The sequence below is a fragment of the Eurosta solidaginis genome, unplaced genomic scaffold (genome assembly GCF_040869045.1).
Source record: "Eurosta solidaginis isolate ZX-2024a unplaced genomic scaffold, ASM4086904v1 ctg00000120.1, whole genome shotgun sequence".
NCBI lineage: Eukaryota > Metazoa > Arthropoda > Insecta > Diptera > Tephritidae > Eurosta > Eurosta solidaginis.
In genome coordinates this window covers 1,919,405-1,943,549 of record NW_027136879.1, presented here as the reverse complement: position 1 = coordinate 1,943,549, position 24,145 = coordinate 1,919,405, and the positions used below count along the sequence as shown (strand labels likewise).

General features: G+C 36.1%; 1 protein-coding gene across 2 annotated transcripts in view; it reads left to right on the top strand.

The window, feature by feature from the left end:
* The window catches only part of LOC137235626 (zinc finger protein 1-like), an 81,581-nt gene extending 62,488 nt beyond the window's left edge, over positions 1 to 19,093 (top strand). The window contains exons 2-3 of one of the 2 annotated variants that reach the window (XR_010948006.1): positions 15,850 to 15,991; positions 16,572 to 19,093. Coding sequence is in view for 1 of the 2 variants with exons in the window: in XM_067758520.1 (XP_067614621.1) it covers positions 15,831 to 15,991; positions 16,572 to 16,667 (257 nt within the window). In the remaining variant the exon portion in view is untranslated. Of the gene's footprint in view, positions 1 to 15,830; positions 15,992 to 16,571 lie in introns of both variants that reach the window. The other variant, XM_067758520.1, reaches the window with a different exon arrangement.
* Positions 19,094 to 24,145: the final 5,052 nt, after the last annotated feature.

Sequence of the window (24,145 nt, the reverse complement as noted above, 5' to 3'; positions counted from 1 at the left end):
CTACTCCATCTTTTCTGTAAATGCTAAGCCTAAGCAATGCGAAAAAGGAAATCATGCCGTGTGTTTTCCCCCTAACTCTTATTAAAATTGTTTACAGCTCTACTCTTTCTTATACCTTTCATGAAAATGAAATGGTATATTAATTTCGTCACGAAACCCAAAATTGTAAGTCCTTAAAGGAAAATAGATAGACCCACCATTAAGTATGCCGAAATAATCAGGTTGAAGAGCTGAGTTGATTTAGCCATGTCCGTCTGTCCGTCCGTCTGTTTGTATGCAAACTAGTCCCTCAATTTTTGAGATATCTTGATAAAATTGGGGAGCGGGTGTATTTGGGTGTCCGATTAGACATTAGTCGGAACCGGCCGGATCGGGCCACTATAGCATATATCCTCCATACAACCGATTTTTCAGAAAAAGTGGATTTTTGTAATATCTTACTCAATTTATCAGATTTAAGCTACAAACTTCACCATATACTTTCGTATATTGCACATATTGTTGCCTGAAAAAATTGATGAGATCGGTCGTATATATAGTATATATCCCCCACAACCGATTGTTCAGATAAGAAACTTTTCGTAATTACTGCCCTATTTTAAGGGCTAGAGGCTTCAAATTTCAACGAATACTTACGTATATAGCATAAATTGTTGTCTGAAAAAATCATACAGATCGGTTGTATATATAGTATATATATGGTGGTATATATAGTATATATATATAGTATATATATATAGTATATATATATAGTATATATATATATTTTCGCAATTTTAGCCCCATTTTAACAGCAGGAAGCTTCAAATTTCACCGAACGCTTACGTATATGGCATATATTGTTGTCTGAAAAAATCATAGAGATCGGTTGTATATATAGTATATATCTCATACAACCGATTGTTCAGATAAGAAACTTTTCGCAATTTCTACCCCATTTTAACAGCTATAAGCTTCAAATTTCACCGATTTCTTACGTATATAGTATATATTGTTGTGTCAAAAAATCATAGAGATCGGTGATATATATAATAAATATATGATGGTATATATAGTATATATATTTTTTTTTCGATTTCGGCCCATTTTAACAGCTAGAAGCTTCAAATTTCACCAAATACTTACTATATAGCATATATTGTTGTCTGAAAAAATCATAGAGATCGGTGGTATATATATTATATACTTCATAAAAACTGTAATTTTTGCCCCTTTTTTACGGATAGAAGCTTCAAAATTCATCAAATTTCATCAAATAGTTAGGTTTACTTCATATATTTTTGAAATACGTGATTCGTAGTCATAGTTTTTACACGCAGACCACAAAAAACCTGAAACTTTGCATCCTCACACAAAGTACCTACCTATTTTTTATTTTATATTTATCTTAAAAATCGTTTAGGTATGTAGATCTGTTCACTAGATATTTTTTATCTTATACATCCGATTATTCGGAGATTACGAACGGGATAAGATTATTGTTCAGCCCCATTCATGAAAGGTAAAGGGTGAAAAGGGTAGCCGAAGACAGTCCCATCCTTACTTGTTATAGCTACACTTATTCTGTAGAGATTTATGCCATTTTTTTTTTTTTAATTTTTGCCGGTTGAAGCTAGAGTTCGCATCATGCGTTGGTTGGCACAGCAAATAAAACAAGTAAGGAAGGCTAAGTTCGGGTGTAACCGAACATTACATACTCAGTTGAGAGCTGTGGAGACAAAGTAAGGGAAAATCACCATGTTGTAAAAAGAACCTAGGGTAACCCTGGAATGTGTTTGTATGACATGTGTATCAAATGGAAGGTATTAAAGAGTATTTTAAGAGGAAGTGGACCATAGTTCTATAGATGGACGCCATTTAGGGATATCGCCATAAAGGTGGACCAGGCCTGACTCTAGAATTTGTTTGTACGATATGGGTATCAAATGAAATGTGTTAATGATAATTTTAAAAGGGAGTGGGCCTAAGTTCTATAGGTGGACGCCTTTTCGAGATATCGCCATAAAGGTGGACCAGGGGTGACTCTAGAATTTATTTTGTACGATATGGGTATCAAATGAAAGGTATTATGGAGTATTTTAAAAGGGCGTGGGCCTAAGTTCTATAGATGGACGCCTTTTCGAGATATCGCCATATAGGTGGACCAGGGGTGACTCTAGAATTTGTTTGTACTATATGGGTATCAAATGAAAGGTGTTAATGAGTATATTGAAAGGGAATGGGCCTTAGTTCTATAGGTGGACGCCTTTTCGGAATATCGTTATAAAAGTGGACCAGGGTTGACTTTAGAATGCGTTTGTACAATATGGGTATCAAATGAGAGGTGTTAATGAGTATTTTGAAAGGGAATGGGCCTTAGTTCTATAGGTGGACGCCTTTTCGGAATATCGTTATAAAAGTGGACCAGGGTTGACTTTAGAATGCGTTTGTACAATATGGGTATCAAACGAAAGGTGTTAATAAGTGTTTTAAAACGGAGTGGGCCTTAGTTCTATAGGTGGACGCCTTTTCGGAATATCGTTATAAAAGTGGACCAGGGTTGACTCTAGAATGCGTTTGTACAATATGGGTATCAAACGAAAGGTGTTAATAAGTGTTTTAAAAGGGAGTGGGCCTTAGTTTTATAGGTGGACGCCTTTTCGGAATATCGTAATAAAACTGGACCAGGGGTGACTCTAGAATGCGTTTGTACAATATGGGTATCAAACAAAAGGTGTTAATAAGTGTTTTAAAACGGAGTGGGCCTTAGTTCTATAGGTGGACGCCTTTTCGGAATATCGTTATAAAAGTGGACCAGGGTTGACTCTAGAATGCGTTTGTACAATATGGGTATCAAACGAAAGGTGTTAATAAGTGTTTTAAAACGGAGTGGCCCTTAGTTCTATAGGTGGACGCCTTTTCGGAATATCGTTATAAAAGTGGACCAGGGGTGACTCTAGAATGCGTTTGTACAATATGGGTATCAAACGAAAGGTGTTAATAAGTGTTTTAAAAGGGAGTGGGCCTTAGTTTTATAGGTGGACGCCTTTTCGGAATATCGTAATAAAAGTGGACCAGGGGTGACTCTAGAATGCGTTTGTATAATATGAGTATCAAATGAAATGTGCTAATGAGTATTTTAAAAGGGCGTGGGCCTTAGTTCTATAGGTGGACGCCTTTTCGAGATATCGCCATAAAGGTGGACCAGGGGTGACTCTAGAATTTGTTTGTACGAGGTGTTAATGAGTATTTTGAAAGGGAATGGGCCTTAGTTCTATAGGTGGACGCCTTTTCGGAATATCGTTATAAAAGTGGACCAGGGTTGACTTTAGAATGCGTTTGTACAATATGGGTATCAAACGAAAGGTGTTAATAAGTGTTTTAAAACGGAGTGGGCCTTAGTTCTATAGGTGGACGACTTTTCGGAATATCGTTATAAGAGTGGACCAGGGGTGACTCTAGAATGCGTTTGTACAATATGGGTATCAAATGAAAGGTGTTAATGTGTATTTTAAAAGGGCGTGGGCCTTAGTTCTATAGGTGGACGCCTTTTCGAGATATCGCCATAAAGGTGGACCAGGGGTGACTCTAGAATTTGTTTGTACTATATGGGTATCAAATGAAAGGTGTTAAGGAGTATTTTGAAAGGGAGTGGGCCTTAGTTCTATATGTGGACGCCTTTTCGGAATATCGTTATAAAAGTGGACCAGGGTTGACTCTAGAATGCGTTTTTACAATATGGGTATCAAACGAAAGGTGTTAATAAGTGTTTTAAAAGGGAGTGGGCCTTAGTTTTATAGGTGGACGCCTTTTCGGAATATCGTAACAAAAGTGGACAAGGGGTGACTCTAGAATGGGTTTGTACAATATGGGTATCAAACGAAAGGTGTTAATAAGTGTTTTAAAAGGGAGTGGGCCTTAGTTCTATAGGTGGACGCCTTTTCGAGATATCGCCATAAAGGTGGACCAGGGGTGACTCTAGAATTTGTTTGTACTATATGGGTATCAAATGAAAGGTGTTAATGAGTATTTTGAAAGGGAATGGGCCTTAGTTCTATAGGTGGACGCCTTTTCGGAATATCGTTATAAAAGTGGACCAGGGTTGACTTTAGAATGCGTTTGTACAATATGGGTATCAAACGAAAGGTGTTAATAAGTGTTTTAAAACGGAGTGGGCCTTAGTTCTATAGGTGGACGCCTTTTCGGAATATCGTTATAAAAGTGGACCAGGGTTGACTCTAGAATGCGTTTGTACAATATGGGTATCAAACGAAAGGTGTTAATAAGTGTTTTAAAAGGGAGTGGGCCTTAGTTCTATAGGTGGACGCCTTTTCGGAATATCGTTATAAAAGTGGACCAGGGTTGACTTTAGAATGCGTTTGTACAATATGGGTATCAAACGAAAGGTGTTAATAAGTGTTTTAAAACGGAGTGGGCCTTAGTTCTATAGGTGGACGACTTTTCGGAATATCGTTATAAAAATGGACCAGGGGTGACTCTAGAATGCGTTTGTACAATATGGGTATCAAATGAAAGGTGTCAATGTGTATTTTAAAAGGGCGTGGGCCTTAGTTCTATAGGTGGACGCCTTTTCGAGATATCGCCATAAAGGTGGACCAGGGGTGACTCTAGAATTTGTTTGTACTATATGGGTATCAAATGAAAGGTGTTAAGGAGTATTTTGAAAGGGAGTGGGCCTTAGTTCTATATGTGGACGCCTTTTTTAGGAATATCGTTATAAAAGTGGACCAGGGTTGACTTTAGAATGCGTTTGTATATTATGAGTATCAAATGAAATGTGCTAATGAGTATTTTAAAAGGGCGTGGGCCTTAGTTCTACAGGTGGACGCCTTTTCGAGATATCGCCATAAAGGTGGACCAGGGGTGACTCTAGAATTTGTTTGTACTATATGGGTATCAAATGAAAGGTGTTAATGAGTATTTTGAAAGGAAATGGGCCTTAGTTCTATAGGTGGACGCCTTTTCGGAATATCGTTATAAAAGTGGACCAGGGTTGACTTTAAAATGCGTTTGTACAATATGGGTATCAAACGAAAGGTGTTAATAAGTGTTTTAAAACGGAGTGGGCCTTAGTTCTATAGGTGGACGCCTTTTCGGAATTTCGTTATAAAAGTGGACCAGGGTTGACTTTAGAATGCGTTTGTACAATATGGGTATCAAACGAAAGGTGTTAATAAGTGTTTTAAAACGGAGTGGGCCTTAGTTCTATAGGTGGACGCCTTTTCGGAATATCGTTATAAAAGTGGACCAGGGTTGACTTTAGAATGTGTTTGTACAATATGGGTATCAAACGAAAGGTGTTAATAAGTGTTTTAAAAGGGAGTGGGCCTTAGTTCTATAGGTGGACGCCTTTTCGGAATATCGTTATAAAAGTGGACCAGGGTTGACTTTAGAATGCGTTTGTACAATATGGGTATCAAACGAAAGGTGTTAATAAGTGTTTTAAAACGGAGTGGGCCTTAGTTCTATAGGTGGACGCCTTTTCGGAATATCGTTATAAAAGTGGACCAGGGTTGACTTTAGAATGTGTTTGTACAATATGGGTATCAAACGAAAGGTGTTAATAAGTGTTTTAAAAGGGAGTGGGCCTTAGTTCTATAGGTGGACGCCTTTTCGGAATATCGTTATAAAAGTGGACCAGGGGTGACTCTAGAATGCGTTTGTACAATATGGGTATCAAACGAAAGGTGTTAATAAGTGTTTTAAAAGGGAGTGGGCCTTAGTTCTATAGGTGGACGCCTTTTCGGAATATCGTTATAAAAGTGGACCAGGGTTGACTCTAGAATGCGTTTGTACAATATGGGTATCAAACGAAAGGTGTTAATAAGTGTTTTAAAAGGGAGTGGGCCTTAGTTCTATAGGTGGACGCCTTTTCGGAATATCGTTATAAAAGTGGACCAGGGGTGACTCTAGAATGCGTTTGTACAATATGGGTATCAAATAAAAGTGTTAATGTGTATTTTAAAAGGGCGTGGGCCTTAGTTTTATAGGTGGACGCCTTTTCGAGATATCGCCATAAAGGTGGACCAGGGGTGACTCTAGAATTTGTTTGTACTATATGGGTATCAAATGAAAGGTGTTAATGAGTATTTTGAAAGGGAATGGGCCTTAGTTCTATAGGTGGACGCCTTTTCGGAATATCGTTATAAAAGTGGACCAGGGTTGACTTTAGAATGTGTTTGTACAATATGGGTATCAAACGAAAGGTGTTAATAAGTGTTTTAAAAGGGAGTGGGCCTTAGTTCTATAGGTGGACGCCTTTTCGGAATATCGTTATAAAAGTGGACCAGGGTTGACTCTAGAATGCGTTTGTACAATATGGGTATCAAACGAAAGGTGTTAATAAGTGTTTTAAAAGGGAGTGGGCCTTAGTTCTATAGGTGGACGCCTTTTCGGAATATCGTTATAAAAGTGGACCAGGGGTGACTCTAGAATGCGTTTGTACAATATGGGTATCAAATAAAAGTGTTAATGTGTATTTTAAAAGGGCGTGGGCCTTAGTTTTATAGGTGGACGCCTTTTCGAGATATCGCCATAAAGGTGGACCAGGGGTGACTCTAGAATTTGTTTGTACTATATGGGTATCAAATGAAAGGTGTTAATGAGTATTTTGAAAGGGAATGGGCCTTAGTTCTATAGGTGGACGCCTTTTCGGAATATCGTTATAAAAGTGGACCAGGGTTGACTTTAGAATGTGTTTGTACAATATGGGTATCAAACGAAAGGTGTTAATAAGTGTTTTAAAAGGGAGTGGGCCTTAGTTCTATAGGTGGACGCCTTTTCGGAATATCGTTATAAAAGTGGACCAGGGGTGACTCTAGAATGCGTTTGTACAATATGGGTATCAAATAAAAGTGTTAATGTGTATTTTAAAAGGGCGTGGGCCTTAGTTTTATAGGTGGACGCCTTTTCGAGATATCGCCATAAAGGTGGACCAGGGGTGACTCTAGAATTTGTTTGTACTATATGGGTATCAAATGAAAGGTGTTAATGAGTATTTTGAAAGGGAATGGGCCTTAGTTCTATAGGTGGACGCCTTTTCGGAATATCGTTATAAAAGTGGACCAGGGTTGACTTTAGAATGTGTTTGTACAATATGGGTATCAAACGAAAGGTGTTAATAAGTGTTTTAAAAGGGAGTGGGCCTTAGTTCTATAGGTGGACGCCTTTTCGGAATATCGTTATAAAAGTGGACCAGGGTTGACTTTAGAATGCGTTTGTACAATATGGGTATCAAACGAAAGGTGTTAATAAGTGTTTTAAAACGGAGTGGGCCTTAGTTCTATAGGTGGACGCCTTTTCGGAATATCGTTATAAAAGTGGACCAGGGTTGACTTTAGAATGTGTTTGTACAATATGGGTATCAAACGAAAGGTGTTAATAAGTGTTTTAAAAGGGAGTGGGCCTTAGTTCTATAGGTGGACGCCTTTTCGGAATATCGTTATAAAAGTGGACCAGGGGTGACTCTAGAATGCGTTTGTACAATATGGGTATCAAACGAAAGGTGTTAATAAGTGTTTTAAAAGGGAGTGGGCCTTAGTTCTATAGGTGGACGCCTTTTCGGAATATCGTTATAAAAGTGGACCAGGGTTGACTCTAGAATGCGTTTGTACAATATGGGTATCAAACGAAAGGTGTTAATAAGTGTTTTAAAAGGGAGTGGGCCTTAGTTCTATAGGTGGACGCCTTTTCGGAATATCGTTATAAAAGTGGACCAGGGGTGACTCTAGAATGCGTTTGTACAATATGGGTATCAAATAAAAGTGTTAATGTGTATTTTAAAAGGGCGTGGGCCTTAGTTTTATAGGTGGACGCCTTTTCGAGATATCGCCATAAAGGTGGACCAGGGGTGACTCTAGAATTTGTTTGTACTATATGGGTATCAAATGAAAGGTGTTAATGAGTATTTTGAAAGGGAATGGGCCTTAGTTCTATAGGTGGACGCCTTTTCGGAATATCGTTATAAAAGTGGACCAGGGTTGACTTTAGAATGTGTTTGTACAATATGGGTATCAAACGAAAGGTGTTAATAAGTGTTTTAAAAGGGAGTGGGCCTTAGTTCTATAGGTGGACGCCTTTTCGGAATATCGTTATAAAAGTGGACCAGGGTTGACTCTAGAATGCGTTTGTACAATATGGGTATCAAACGAAAGGTGTTAATAAGTGTTTTAAAAGGGAGTGGGCCTTAGTTCTATAGGTGGACGCCTTTTCGGAATATCGTTATAAAAGTGGACCAGGGGTGACTCTAGAATGCGTTTGTACAATATGGGTATCAAATAAAAGTGTTAATGTGTATTTTAAAAGGGCGTGGGCCTTAGTTTTATAGGTGGACGCCTTTTCGAGATATCGCCATAAAGGTGGACCAGGGGTGACTCTAGAATTTGTTTGTACTATATGGGTATCAAATGAAAGGTGTTAATGAGTATTTTGAAAGGGAATGGGCCTTAGTTCTATAGGTGGACGCCTTTTCGGAATATCGTTATAAAAGTGGACCAGGGTTGACTTTAGAATGTGTTTGTACAATATGGGTATCAAACGAAAGGTGTTAATAAGTGTTTTAAAAGGGAGTGGGCCTTAGTTCTATAGGTGGACGCCTTTTCGGAATATCGTTATAAAAGTGGACCAGGGGTGACTCTAGAATGCGTTTGTACAATATGGGTATCAAATAAAAGTGTTAATGTGTATTTTAAAAGGGCGTGGGCCTTAGTTTTATAGGTGGACGCCTTTTCGAGATATCGCCATAAAGGTGGACCAGGGGTGACTCTAGAATTTGTTTGTACTATATGGGTATCAAATGAAAGGTGTTAATGAGTATTTTGAAAGGGAATGGGCCTTAGTTCTATAGGTGGACGCCTTTTCGGAATATCGTTATAAAAGTGGACCAGGGTTGACTTTAGAATGTGTTTGTACAATATGGGTATCAAACGAAAGGTGTTAATAAGTGTTTTAAAAGGGAGTGGGCCTTAGTTCTATAGGTGGACGCCTTTTCGGAATATCGTTATAAAAGTGGACCAGGGTTGACTCTAGAATGCGTTTGTACAATATGGGTATCAAACGAAAGGTGTTAATAAGTGTTTTAAAAGGGAGTGGGCCTTAGTTCTATAGGTGGACGCCTTTTCGGAATATCGTTATAAAAGTGGACCAGGGGTGACTCTAGAATGCGTTTGTACAATATGGGATCAAATAAAAGTGTTAATGTGTATTTTAAAAGGGCGTGGGCCTTAGTTTTATAGGTGGACGCCTTTTCGAGATATCGCCATAAAGGTGGACCAGGGGTGACTCTAGAATTTGTTTGTACTATATGGGTATCAAATGAAAGGTGTTAATGAGTATTTTGAAAGGGAATGGGCCTTAGTTCTATAGGTGGACGCCTTTTCGGAATATCGTTATAAAAGTGGACCAGGGTTGACTTTAGAATGTGTTTGTACAATATGGGTATCAAACGAAAGGTGTTAATAAGTGTTTTAAAAGGGAGTGGGCCTTAGTTCTATAGGTGGACGCCTTTTCGGAATATCGTTATAAAAGTGGACCAGGGTTGACTCTAGAATGCGTTTGTACAATATGGGTATCAAACGAAATGTGTTAATAAGTGTTTTAAAAGGGAGTGGGCCTTAGTTCTATAGGTGGACGCCTTTTCGGAATATCGTTATAAAAGTGGACCAGGGTTGACTTTAGAATGCGTTTGTACAATATGGGTATCAAACGAAAGGTGTTAATAAGTGTTTTAAAACGGAGTGGGCCTTAGTTCTATAGGTGGACGCCTTTTCGGAATATCGTTATAAAAGTGGACCAGGGTTGACTTTAGAATGTGTTTGTACAATATGGGTATCAAACGAAAGGTGTTAATAAGTGTTTTAAAAGGGAGTGGGCCTTAGTTCTATAGGTGGACGCCTTTTCGGAATATCGTTATAAAAGTGGACCAGGGGTGACTCTAGAATGCGTTTGTACAATATGGGTATCAAATAAAAGTGTTAATGTGTATTTTAAAAGGGCGTGGGCCTTAGTTTTATAGGTGGACGCCTTTTCGAGATATCGCCATAAAGGTGGACCAGGGGTGACTCTAGAATTTGTTTGTACTATATGGGTATCAAATGAAAGGTGTTAATGAGTATTTTGAAAGGGAATGGGCCTTAGTTCTATAGGTGGACGCCTTTTCGGAATATCGTTATAAAAGTGGACCAGGGTTGACTTTAGAATGTGTTTGTACAATACGGGTATCAAACGAAAGGTGTTAATAAGTGTTTTAAAAGGGAGTGGGCCTTAGTTCTATAGGTGGACGCCTTTTCGGAATATCGTTATAAAAGTGGACCAGGGTTGACTTTAGAATGCGTTTGTACAATATGGGTATCAAACGAAAGGTGTTAATAAGTGTTTTAAAACGGAGTGGGCCTTAGTTCTATAGGTGGACGCCTTTTCGGAATATCGTTATAAAAGTGGACCAGGGTTGACTCTAGAATGCGTTTGTACAATATGGGTATCAAACGAAAGGTGTTAATAAGTGTTTTAAAAGGGAGTGGGCCTTAGTTCTATAGGTGGACGCCTTTTCGGAATATCGTTATAAAAGTGGACCAGGGTTGACTTTAGAATGCGTTTGTACAATATGGGTATCAAACGAAAGGTATTAATAAGTGTTTTAAAACGGAGTGGGCCTTAGTTCTATAGGTGGACGCCTTTTCGGAATATCGTTATAAAAGTGGACCAGGGTTGACTTTAGAATGCTTTTGTACAATATGGGTATCAAACGAAATGTGTTAATAAGTGTTTTAAAACGGAGTGGGCCTTAGTTCTATAGGTGGACGCCTTTTCGGAATATCGTTATAAAAGTGGACCAGGGTTGACTCTAGAATGCGTTTGTACAATATGGGTATCAAACGAAAGGTGTTAATAAGTGTTTTAAAAGGGAGTGGGCCTTAGTTCTATAGGTGGACGCCTTTTCGGAATATCGTTATAAAAGTGGACCAGGGTTGACTTTAGAATGCGTTTGTACAATATGGGTATCAAACGAAAGGTGTTAATAAGTGTTTTAAAACGGAGTGGGCCTTAGTTCTATAGGTGGACGACTTTTCGGAATATCGTTATAAAAGTGGACCAGGGGTGACTCTAGAATGCGTTTGTACAATATGGGTATCAAATGAAATGTGCTAATGAGTATTTTAAAAGGGCGTGGGCCTTAGTTCTATAGGTGGACGCCTTTTCGAGATATCGCCATAAAGGTGGACCAGGGGTGACTCTAGAATTTGTTTGTACTATATGGGTATCAAATGAAAGGTGTTAAGGAGTATTTTGAAAGGGAGTGGGCCTTAGTTCTATATGTGGACGCCTTTTCGGAATATCGTTATAAAAGTGGACCAGGGTTGACTTTAGAATGCGTTTGTACAATATGGGTATCAAACGAAAGGAGTTAATAATGGTTTTAAACGGAGTGGGCCTTAGTTCTATAGGTGGACGCCTTTTCGGAATATCGTTATAAAAGTGGATCAGGGTTGACTCTAGAATGCGTTTGTACAATATGGGTATCAAACGAAAGGTGTTAATAAGTGTTTTAAAAGGGAGTGGGCCTTAGTTCTATAGGTGGACGCCTTTTCGGAATATCGTTATAAAAGTGGACCAGGGTTGACTTTAGAATGCGTTTGTACAATATGGGTATCAAACGAAAGGTGTTAATAAGTGTTTTAAAACGGAGTGGGCCTTAGTTCTATAGGTGGACGACTTTTCGGAATATCGTTATAAAAGTGGACCAGGGGTGACTCTAGAATGCGTTTGTACAATATGGGTATCAAATGAAATGTGCTAATGAGTATTTTAAAAGGGCGTGGGCCTTAGTTCTATAGGTGGACGCCTTTTCGAGATATCGCCATAAAGGTGGACCAGGGGTGACTCTAGAATTTGTTTGTAAGATATGGGTATCAAATGAAAGGTGTTAATGAGTACTTTAGAAGGGCGTGCGCCTTAGTTCTATAGGTGGACGCCTTTTCGAAATATCGCCATAAAGGTGGACCACGGGTGACTCTAGAATTTGTTTGTACGATATGGGTATCAAATGAAAGGTGTTAATGATTATTTTAAAAAGGAGTGGGCCTTAGTTCTATATGTGGACGCCTTTTCGAGATATCGCCATAAACGTGGACCAGGGGTGACTCTAGAATTTGTTTGTACTATATGGGTATCAAATGAAAGGTGTTAATGAGTATTTTAAAAAGGAGTGGGCCTTAGTTCTATATGTGGACGCCTTTTCGAGATATCGCCATAAACGTGGACCAGGGGTGACTCTAGAATTTGTTTGTACTATATGGGTATCAAATGAAAGGTGTTAATGACTATTTTGAAAGGGCGTGGGCCTTAGTTCTATAGGTGGATGCCTTTTCGAGATATCGCCATAAACGTGGACCAGGGGTGACTCTAGAATTTGTTTGTACGATATGGGTATCAAATGAAAGGTGTTAATGAGTATTTTAAAAAGGAGTAGGCCTTAGTTCTATATGTGGACGCCTTTTCGAGATATCGCCATAAACGTGGACCAGGGGTGACTCTAGAATTTGTTTGTTCTATATGGGTATCAAATGAAAGGTGTTAATGAGTATTCTAAAAGGGCGTGGGCCTTAGTTCTATAGGTGGATGCCTTTTCGAGATATCGCCATAAACGTGGACCAGGGGTGACTCTAGAATTTGTTTGTACGATATGGGTATCAAATGAAAGGTGTTAATGAGTATTTTAAAAAGGAGTGGTCCTTAGTTTTATATGTATATGTGGACGCCTTTTCGAGATATCGCCATAAACGTGGACCAGGGGTGACTCTAGAATGTGTTTGTACGATATGGGTATCAAATTAAAGGTATTAATGAGGGTTTTAAAAGGGAGTGGCCCTTAGTTGTATATGTGAAGGCGTTTTCGAAATATCGACCAAAATGTGGACCAGGGTGATCCAGAACATCATCTGTCGGGTACCGCTAATTTATTTATATATGTAATACCACGAACAGTATTCCTTCCAAGATTCCAAGGGCTTTTGATTTCGCCCTGCAAAACTTTTTCATTTTCTTCTTCTTAATATGGTAGGTATATTTTGCGTCAATAGACCAATACAATTACCACGTTTCATCCCTTTTTTCGTATTTGGTATATAATTATGGCATTTTTTTCATTTTTCGTAATTTTCGATATCGAAAAAGTGGGCGTGGTCATAGCCGGATTTCGCCCATTTTTTACACCAATACAAAGTGAGTTCAGATAAGTACGTCAACTGAGTTTAGTAAAGATATATCGATTTTTGCTCATGTTATCGTGTTAACGGCCTAGCGGAAGGACAGACTGTTGACTGTGTATAAAAACTGGGCGTGGCTTTAACCGATTTCGCCCTTTTTCACAGAAAACAGTTATCGTCCTAGAATCTAAGCCTCTAAGCCTTTACCAAGGATTGGTAAATTTTTGTTCGACTTATGGCATTAAAAATATCCTAGACAAATTAAATGAAAAAGGGCGGAGCCACGCCCATTCTGAAATTTTCTTTTATTTTTGTATTTTGTTGCAGCATATCATTACTGGAGTTGAATGTTGACTTAATTTACTTATATACTGTAAGGATATTAACTTTTCTTTTAAAATTTGAATTAAAAAAATTTTTTTTTTAAAAGTGGGCGTGGTCGTTCTCCGATTTTGCTAATTTTTATTAAACAGGCATATAGTAATAAGTGTAACGTTCCTGCCAAATTTCATCATGATATCTTCAACGACTGCCAAATTACAGCTTGCAAAACTTCTAAATTACCTTCTTTTAAAAGTGGGCGGTGCCACGCCCGTTGTCCAAAATTTTACTAGTTTTCTATTCTTCGTCATAAGTTCAACTCATCTACCAAGTTTCATCGCTTTATCCGTATTTGGTAAGGAATTATCGCACTTTTTCGATTTTTCGAAATTTTCGATATCGAAAAAGTGGGCGGAGTTATTGTCCGACATTGTTCATTTTAAATAGCGATCTGAGATGAGTGCCCAGGAACCTACATACCAAATTTCATCAAGATACCTAAAAAATTTACTCAAGTTATCGTGTTAACGGACAGACGGACGGACGGACATGGCTCAATCGAATTTTTTTTCGATACTGATGATTTTGATATATGGAAGTCTATATATATATCGATTCCTTTATACCTGTACAACCAACCGTTATCCAATCAAAGTTAATATACTCTGTGAGCTCTGCTCAACTGAGTATAAAAATGTTTTTGACTTTAAGTATTTTATCTGTGCCTATCTTGCTGTGTATTGTCTTGTTTCACTGATTCTTGGTGTTGGTGGCTGTTATTAGTGTGTGTGTAGTTGTTTTTGTTTTCATTACGTTACAGCAGCGAATTTTTACACAATTCTCTGGTTATACTTTGAAACCTGGTGCAGAGACCTGGCGATGAGATCATCATCTTTGTTTATTACTTAAGTGTTCGTACATACATATGTACAGTGTATAGTGTGTGTTTTTTTCACATCTATATAGTTTTACGCTTAAACTTTATATGGACTGCTTAGCGGCAAACTTTAAATACACCTCTGAAATTGCTACGCATAAAATTAGCACTACTAAATTTGAGTACGCATTATACTCAGATGTAACTGAAATATGTGTTTATGTTTCACCCTCTGCACTAATTCTATGTATTCTATGCGCGCCCACTATTTATCACAACTGATTCAGCTATATGTTATACACAGAAATACAACAGAGGGTTGTGTCTCCGCATTTCGGTACACCCTGTTGCTGTAGCTAGTTGCTTAACCACAGCCGCTAGATGGGTCTCCTAAGCATTATCTGAGCGAGGATAGGCGTTTTTTTCACGCGCAAACGAAACGTACCTATACGCGTGTAAAAAAAAAACACGGCTATTGTGTACGTGAGTTGTATGGCCTTGTATGTACTTCAAGTAGGCTTACTTCAACAAACGTAAGGAGTCATGCAGAGAGTAAGCTGAAATTTATATGTACATATATGTTAAAGCGATAAATTCATACCTAAGGTTAAGTTCCGTGTATAATTATGACTTCACGCAAGAATTGTGCTGAACTGAGTTTTTATTATAGAGGTACATACTTTGTATGAATGTTCATAGTACGTACATATGTGTATCAATAGGTGTATAGATATGTATGAGAGCGTATATAAGCACATATGTATGTTCAAAGAAACACTTCAAATTCAGCCATAAAATTAAGAGGGAAATGATCTTTATGCAATGGCTTAAGTAATAAAAAAACTTAGTACAATTGCGCACTTAGATTTGTCAAACTCGCGAAAGCATTTTTGTGTGTCTTCTACTTTAAAAAATATATTTGAAGAAAGGAATGCAAAACAATTAAAAAGATAAATCTATAAATAGTGGCATAAACGCAACAGTTGTTACACTTGTATTTCATGTTTTCAGATCGTGGTTCAATAAAGAACAAAAACACGAATTACATGCAATGGTTTGATCGAGATTATGCTAATTTATAAGATTTTGTAGAAATCGTTGGTGTTTTTTTTTTTGTTTTGTTTATTAAATAATCAATCTTCTAACTTTATTTGTAGAGAACTTTATACTACATACAATCTAACAGATACTGATTCTTACTTACTTAATTGGCGCTTAACCGTCTAAACGGTTATGGCCGTCCAACAAGGCGCGGCAGTCGCTCCTTCGCTCCGCCAAACTGATACTAATTCACTGACTCTTAAATAACCAATATAAGTATGTATTTTATTATATTTCTCTTAAATTATTGATTATCTTACCGTTATCATAGTTTTTAGTCGTCTTTGATAACTTTGTATAATTTTTTTTATTTATTTTCTGTTTTGCATTTCCCTCACTGGCATCCAGTTTACATCATCCTCATCATAAAAACAGCTCCAAGAACAACAGTAACAGTGAAGAGGAGCCTACGTCTATGACTGGCGCAATATCACCGCATACAGATTTTATGGTGAAATGTCCACAATGTTCAATGAGGCTAGGATTTCAAGTAAGTAATGCAATAAATTAAAAGAATCATTTCCAAATCAATCAGATTAATATAAGTCAAGAGGCTCTTCAATTATGAAACTTACATAGCCGCAAAGTTAAAATTTAATTTGAACAGCAAAGATTGATATAAGCAGCTTTTCAACGTTTTTAGCATAACAGTAACTGTATTGCTTGAAATATGTCCTTATTTCATTTATTTATTGGAAAACGCCCTACATCAGAAAACTTTTTCAGAACACTCACTTTCAAATTGTTTCTATTTCAGAATTATTTAAAAAAAAAAAACAATATACCTCAGAATTTTATTGAAGAATGCCCTGTCGCAGAAATTTTTTCAAACCATTATCTAAGCATAAATTAAATATGTTTGCTTCTGGAAACCAATGCTGAAATGATGTGTGTTTTGAAAAAAATTCTGAGATAGGGAGCTCTAAAAGCAAATTCTGAGAAGAGTTGATTTTGAACTAAAACTCCTGCTACGGGCGTTTTCAAACAAATAGCCAAGAAAAAGTGGTCTGCCGTAAGGCAAACGATATAGAAAATAATTCTAAAATAACAAACTCCTCTTCCAATTTCAGTCTCTTCGAGAACACATCGCCAACGAACATCCGCATGAAAAACTTAATATCGACTATTTTCCATCCAGCCTAGGCTATAATCATCATAATCTGTAGAATAAAACAACACCGCCAACATCCTCAACAATCATACAATAACGAACAAAATATTGGCGATATTGATGAGGACAATGAAGATAACGACGACAACAGTAGTAACAAAAATAGTAATAGTATAGTAGCAGCACTTTAAAATTCATAAACTCACCAAATAACAATAGCAACAACAACAACGATAGCAATATTAAAAACAACAACAACAATAGTATTACAAGTATTGATTATACATCACGTCGTTCACCAACAGCTACAAATCCCACCCAACTTAATATCAATCCAAATTCACCCAACGCCAAAAACATACAATATCAATTTAAAAAATGATACCAAAGTAATGGTGTACTAGGTAAAGGAGGTTCTGCGAATTCGTTAACTTCTACTACATCGTCTTCACGCAATTCACCCACCATTCAACTGTTAGCTTTAGCCACAAATGGTCATCATAAGCATGCAGCGGCGCATGCGCTTGCGAATAACATGAATGGTGGTGGAAGTGGTGGTTCTTGACTTTAAGTTGTAGTGTATACGATATGGATGGAGCGCGCTCAACATCAAGTCCTGGTTCGATTGGAGTAGGTGATTTGGGTCTATATCATTGTGTGCAATGTACAGCGACATTCCAGACACGCGAAAAATTGGAAAAACATGAAGTGCTGCATTCGCCAAGCGCGCAAACGCAAACGTCCAATCAAGTAAGAACAAAAAAAACACAAAGCTATGGAATGCCAATGGGAAACCCACTTTCTCCAACCATAGCAGATATAATAATGGATGATTTACTGAAAAATACGATCTCCGAACTAAAACAACTTCACAACATAGAGATGAAATTTATAGTAAAGTACGTGGACGACGTTTTTGTGATTGTTAAACGAAGCGACCTGGATATTATTCGAACGTATTATAAATTTCATATCATCACAACCCAAAAAATATAAAATAAACACAGCGAAAAATTTAATACACGTAATATTTACGATAAGCCACCAAAAGTTCTGGGAAAAAACAAAACCAAAATACACAACATACTCACCAACAACAATTACCCAAGTCGCCTAATTACATCACTAATAAAACAAGAACTATCAGAAGGAAATAGAAAACGAAATAAAGCATCAACAGAGATCGCAACGGAGACAAGGCAATACCACAGTGTCACATACATACCCAAGTTTACTGAAAACTGCAACCAGAACATGAAGAAACAAAAACGAAACATATCCCTCGCTTACAAATCCAACAGCACACTTTCAACTATCTTTACACGAACAGAAAGTCCCATAGAACCCCTACAACAAAACAACGTAGTATATGAAATTCAATGCACGGGGAGAGACAATGAGAACTGTGACAAAATCTACGTTGGAACATCAAAAAGAGCACTAGGAACCCGATTGCAGAGCACGACGCTGACATTAAGAAGAACAAGACCAGCACAGCTTTTGCTCAACACGTATTATGACATGGACACACAGCTGATCTAATGAACGCGAAAATAATAGACATAGAAAAGAGGGAAAGAACGAGATTCACGTTGGAAAATCTACACATATTACAAAAAAGGGAGAGGACAATGAACAAAAAAAGGTCACACAATTTATTGCTGCTAGCTATTTGCCATGCTTATGATACTCAGTACGACAAGTGTACCTAAAGATGATGGTACCGATAGTTTATAATCACTTTGTTTTTGTGATATTAGTTATAAGTGTTAAATTATTTCTTTCTATGTAAGTTTTTGTAGAAAAAAGGTTTGTTATAGTGATAAAATATGTTAAAATTAATTTTGTTCTATCATTTTTCGGTGCAAATTATAGATTTAACCCCTGATAATGCCAAAGAGCTTGGCGAAACGTTGGGTATAAATGGAGGAAAACTAAAGTTTTTTGATATTTTCATTTCAAATTGAAAATACCAGCAAAGCCTATACAAAAAACATTCACAAAAAAAAAGAATATTTTTTTATTATTATCTTCAAAAGCTTAAAAGAAGAATGAAGAATGTGAATTCATATATCGGCAATGATGCATGCCAGTTTAATGAGACTTTAAATTGTATTTCTTTGTTAATGTTAAAGGTCTTGTGTAGTTTATGTTAGGTTGGCTGAAGTGATGGCTTACCAAAACCAATGCCTTGAAGGGCCATGTAGAGAAGCAAAGCCCGTGTATTGTATGAAGGTTGAAGAAAGATCAAATGATTTCGAAGGTGATAGGGGTTTGCAATTATAGTTGAAAAAATGTTACTGTAATTAATAGAACAAAATAAAGAATAAACTAAATATAATTAAATTACATACCATTAAAAAAATATTTAAAATAATTTTAAGAAAAAAAGAATTAAAAATAAAAAGAATTAATTTAAGTATTTAGTATAAAAAATGTTAAATGAAAAAAAAATGTTTTAAATAAAAAAAAACTAAATTAGATAACATGAAAAAATAATAAAAATTGGAACTGAAATAAAAAAATAAATTTAAATTAAGTATAAGAAAACAGCATTAAACAAAATTTAAAAACAAAAAATATAAAATAAAATAATATAACATTTAATAATTTAAAGAAAACTAGATAATGCAAAATATAAAAAAACATAAAAATAAAACAAAAAAATAAATTTTAAAAAACAACAAAACAAAATAAAATTCAATAAACTAGAATGAAAATAAAAACAAAATGAAATATATGCAATAGAATTTAAATAATGCGATAAATAAAATAGAAATCAAAAAATTAACAAAATAAAAGCAAATAAAATCAGAACGGAATGAAATAAAAAACAAATAAAATAAAATACAATTAAATCAAAAAAAAAAAATTAAATAAATGTATAGATAACAAAAATGTTGAAAGAGTCAAAAATATCAAAATACAATGAAATTTGTTATTTAGGTAATAAAAAATAACTGGTTCATAAAAAAAAAAAATAACTAAAAGAAAAGTATGTAGACTCAGATGATCATACTAGCCTTCCACAGCAAAATTCATTCCCTACTACGAATATTCATAAAAATCTCGTGTCTTAATAAACAAAGAGCTGCCATTGTTTCCCGTATTGCTTTCGCTACCTATCTTTATCCATAAGCGAACAAAAAAAAGTAAAGTATGCGTACATACTCTTACGATAACTCAGATATTCAAATCAACTTTGTAAAAAACGAATATAAATAAATAAATTGCCACTTGAGAATGAAGGCGCATATTGCCAGTATGAAAGAATGAAATTGAGTGGAGTTTCTTGATTTCGCAGTAGCAAGTCTTGCGGGACAGTTGGTTGAGAAAACGGAAGAAAAAATTTAAATTAACTATCTCTAACCCAATAAACAAAAAAAGAAACATTAGCAAAGTTGGGGAAGAAGTAACACATAATTATATCATCCTTGCGACTAAGAGTTGAGTGCTTCTAAATCGAGATTGAAGAAAGGTGTTCATTGGGTAACTTGCATATGTACTAGACATATGGGATACGATATATGAAACCGTATCAAGTTGCCAGCTATCGATGAATGAGTAGGGTCATATTCCATATATTTTAAGGCATTGTTTCAGGTTTATATTGGAAGAACAGTGTTATTTAGACTAATCACGATTTTATACTTTTGCAAAGCGAGCAGCGGTGCATTCATATGGCAGAGTGGTTAAAGGCATCTGCCTTTACACTAGAATAAAGTATGAATGTTGGAGATTTCGAGTTCAATACTCAGTTCTCGAGAAGCTAGCTGATAAAGAAGTGAAGTTCAGAAACGTATCCTAGTAACCATCGCCGTTTGTAAACTTTTCAATTTTTCAATTATTTCTTCAAACTGGCTCTAGGTCAATAAATTAAACAAGTTGTTGTTGTTTTTGTTCCAATATATTTCGATCTCCAACGGAGATCGTCATCGGGGACTACAATAATAAATAAATAAACACTTTATTTTACACAATTTATCACAGGCAAATTTATATATATGTATGTATAAACATATTAGCATCATTACTGCAAACATACATACATGAGTTCAGATGTTAGGTGGGCAGCGTCTGTTCAAGATGCTGTTGTTGAACTGATTTTCGCGAGTCAAGTAAGTGGCGGTAGATGTGTGCACACATTTCAGAGTCTTTCTTGTAGTTCAATCTTTTGTTCTCGTCCGTGTCTATTATGTGGAGCATCTCCAAAGTAAAGCGTTTGTTGTAATGCTGTTCTTGCTGTAGTATGCTCACAGCGTCAAAGTCTGGTTTATGTCCGCTCTCCGCACAGTGGGCCGCAAGTGCTGTTTTATGTGTATTGCTTGATTGTAAACATTTGATGTCAGATCGGTGCCCTGCTATTCTTGTTTTTAACTTATTTTTCGTTGTGCCAACATATTCTTTCGCACAAATGTTATCTCCGTCTCCTGCACATGATATCTTGTATACAATATTGTTTTTCTCCATCGTTTCTAATTTACTTTTCATATTCTTGAAAAATATTTGGTTTGTGTACGCCGGTTTGTGTGCAATTCCGATTCTTTCTTTATCATAAATATTTGAGCATTGTAATCTTTCGGAAAAGCCAGGTATATATATAATAGATTTATATGTGATCGGTTTTTTACCTTCGATTTTTGATTTGGTACCCTTATGATGCGTGTTTATCAACCTACGTATTACCACGGACGGGAAATCGTTCATCTTGAGAATGTGCTCGATACGTTTTTTATTCTCAGGGTGAAAAATTGAATCACTAGTATCTAAAACTCGCCGGATAAAATTTCTCGCTGTATTAAAAATCATACTTTTCGGATGTTTAGATAAATAATTTATAATACGTCCTGAAGATGTAGGCTTTTGGTACCAATCCACTTTAATTTTATTGCTTATTTTACATACCAAGGAGTCTAAAAATGGTAATTTGCCATCTTTTTCCAACTCCATCTTGAATTGTATATCTTTGTGGTATGAATTTAGCAAATCGAAGGTTTCGTCCAGTTTATCCTCCTTTACTAATGCAAACACATCGTCTACGTATTTACTAAGTAGTCTCGTGTTCTTTACTACTGTGTTTGCATTAGTAAAGGAGGATAAACTGGACGAAACCTTCGATTTGCTAAATTCATACCACAAAGATGTACAATTCAAGATGGAGTTGGAAAAAGATGGCAAATTACCATTTTTAGACTCCTTGGTATGTAAAATAAGCAATAAAATTAAAGTGGATTGGTACCAAAAGCCTACATCTTCAGGACGTATTATAAATTGTTTATCTAAACATCCGAAAAGTATGATTTTTAATACAGCGAGAAATTTTATCCGGCGAGTTTTAGATACTAGTGATTCAATTTTTCACCCTGAGAATAAAAAACGTATCGAGCACATTCTCAAGATGAACGATTTCCCGTCCGTGGTAATACGTAGGTTGATAAACACGCATCATAAGGGTACCAAATCAAAAATCGAAGGTAAAAAACCGATCACATATAAATCTATTATATATATACCTGGCTTTTCCGAAAGATTACAATGCTCAAATATTTATGATAAAGAAAGAATCGGAATTGCACACAAACCGGCGTACACAAACCAAATATTTTTCAAGAATATGAAAAGTAAATTAGAAACGATGGAGAAAAACAATATTGTATACAAGATATCATGTGCAGGAGACGGAGATAACATTTGTGCGAAAGAATATGTTGGCACAACGAAAAATAAGTTAAAAACAAGAATAGCAGGGCACCGATCTGACATCAAATGTTTACAATCAAGCAATACACATAAAACAGCACTTGCGGCCCACTGTGCGGAGAGCGGACATAAACCAGACTTTGACGCTGTGAGCATACTACAGCAAGAACAGCATTACAACAAACGCTTTACTTTGGAGATGCTCCACATAATAGACACGGACGAGAACAAAAGATTGAACTACAAGAAAGACTCTGAAATGTGTGCACACATCTACCGCCACTTACTTGACTCGCGAAAATCAGTTCAACAACAGCATCTCGAACAGACGCTGCCCACCTAACATCTGAACTCATGTATGTATGTTTGCAGTAATGATGCTAATATGTTTATACATACATATATATAAATTTGCCTGTGATAAATTGTGTAAAATAAAGTGTTTATTTATTTATTATTGTAGTCCCCGATGACGATCTCCGTTGGAGATCGAAATATATTGGAACAAAAACAACAACAACTTGTTTAATTTATTGACCTAGAGCCAGTTTGAAGAAATAATTGTTAAATTTAAAGGTCGCCAAAAATCAAAATTTGTTTTCAATTTTTCTCTAATATCAATAACAAAAATACTTTCGTTATCATTACAATCATTATTATTTATTCTTTATTATTATATTTTGTGAGTTTACATTATTTAATTATATTCATACCTTTAATGAAAATTAAAAGTTATATTAGTCCGAATCTCAAAAATTGTAAGTCCTTATAGGAACATAGATATACCCACCAATAAGTGCACCGAAATGATGAGGCTGGCGAGCTGAATTGGTTATGCCATTGCGAATGATAACTAAGTGTGATATCTTCTGCATAGACGTCAAAATTCCAAAATGATTGGATCATCTGATTTGTAATTGACTATCGCTATCTCATTCTGCATCTCTTTCTATCGCCCGCTGAAGATATGCGCAGCCATATTGAACACCCTGTCAAAACGCTAAAAAGTAACCATCCTGTCAGGCAGTTGAAAGGTAAGATATCACACTTAGTTATCATTCACAATGGGTTATGCCATGTGCGTCTGTCTGTTTGAACGCAAACTAGTCCTTCAAGAGATATCTAGATGAAGTTCGGTGAGTGGGTATATTTGGGTGTTGGATCAATCACTTGTCGGAACCAGTCGGACCGGACTACTTTAGGATATATCTGCCATACAAATAATTTTTCGTATTTAAGTATTCAACGCCATTTCTTCCTCATTTTATTAGCTAGCAGCTTGAGATTTCACGGAATTTGTACATACAAGGCATACCATGTTGTCTGAAGAGATTGTTAAGACCGACGATTTATGCAGTATATCATTTCTTCCTCATCAGCAGCTAGAAGTTTGAAATTTTACAGGATGCTTACAAATCAGGCAAACATTTGCCCGAAAATCTTCCAGATCTGTCGTATATATAATATATAGTTCATACAATTGATTGTTAATTTTTTTGAATTTTTGAAATTGCATCAGATTACTGCTCAGCTCCATTCATAAAAGGCATGAGACCAATCATTACTTGTTTTTCTTGTTTCCATTAAACAAAAAACTATCATATATTAACCCAAAAAGATATGTGCTTTAGTATTTTTCTAAAATAAAATTGAAACAATCAAATGACGATAACCGCCTACATACAGTACAGTCATAACAACAAACCAAAAAAAAACCACAAAAAGAGTACTAATAATAAGTACAACATTGGCGTAAACTAACCTGCTGTAAAAAAGATTACAAAAATAAAGTATAGGGCATATATATGTACAACTTTTAGTATTATCAGAGAA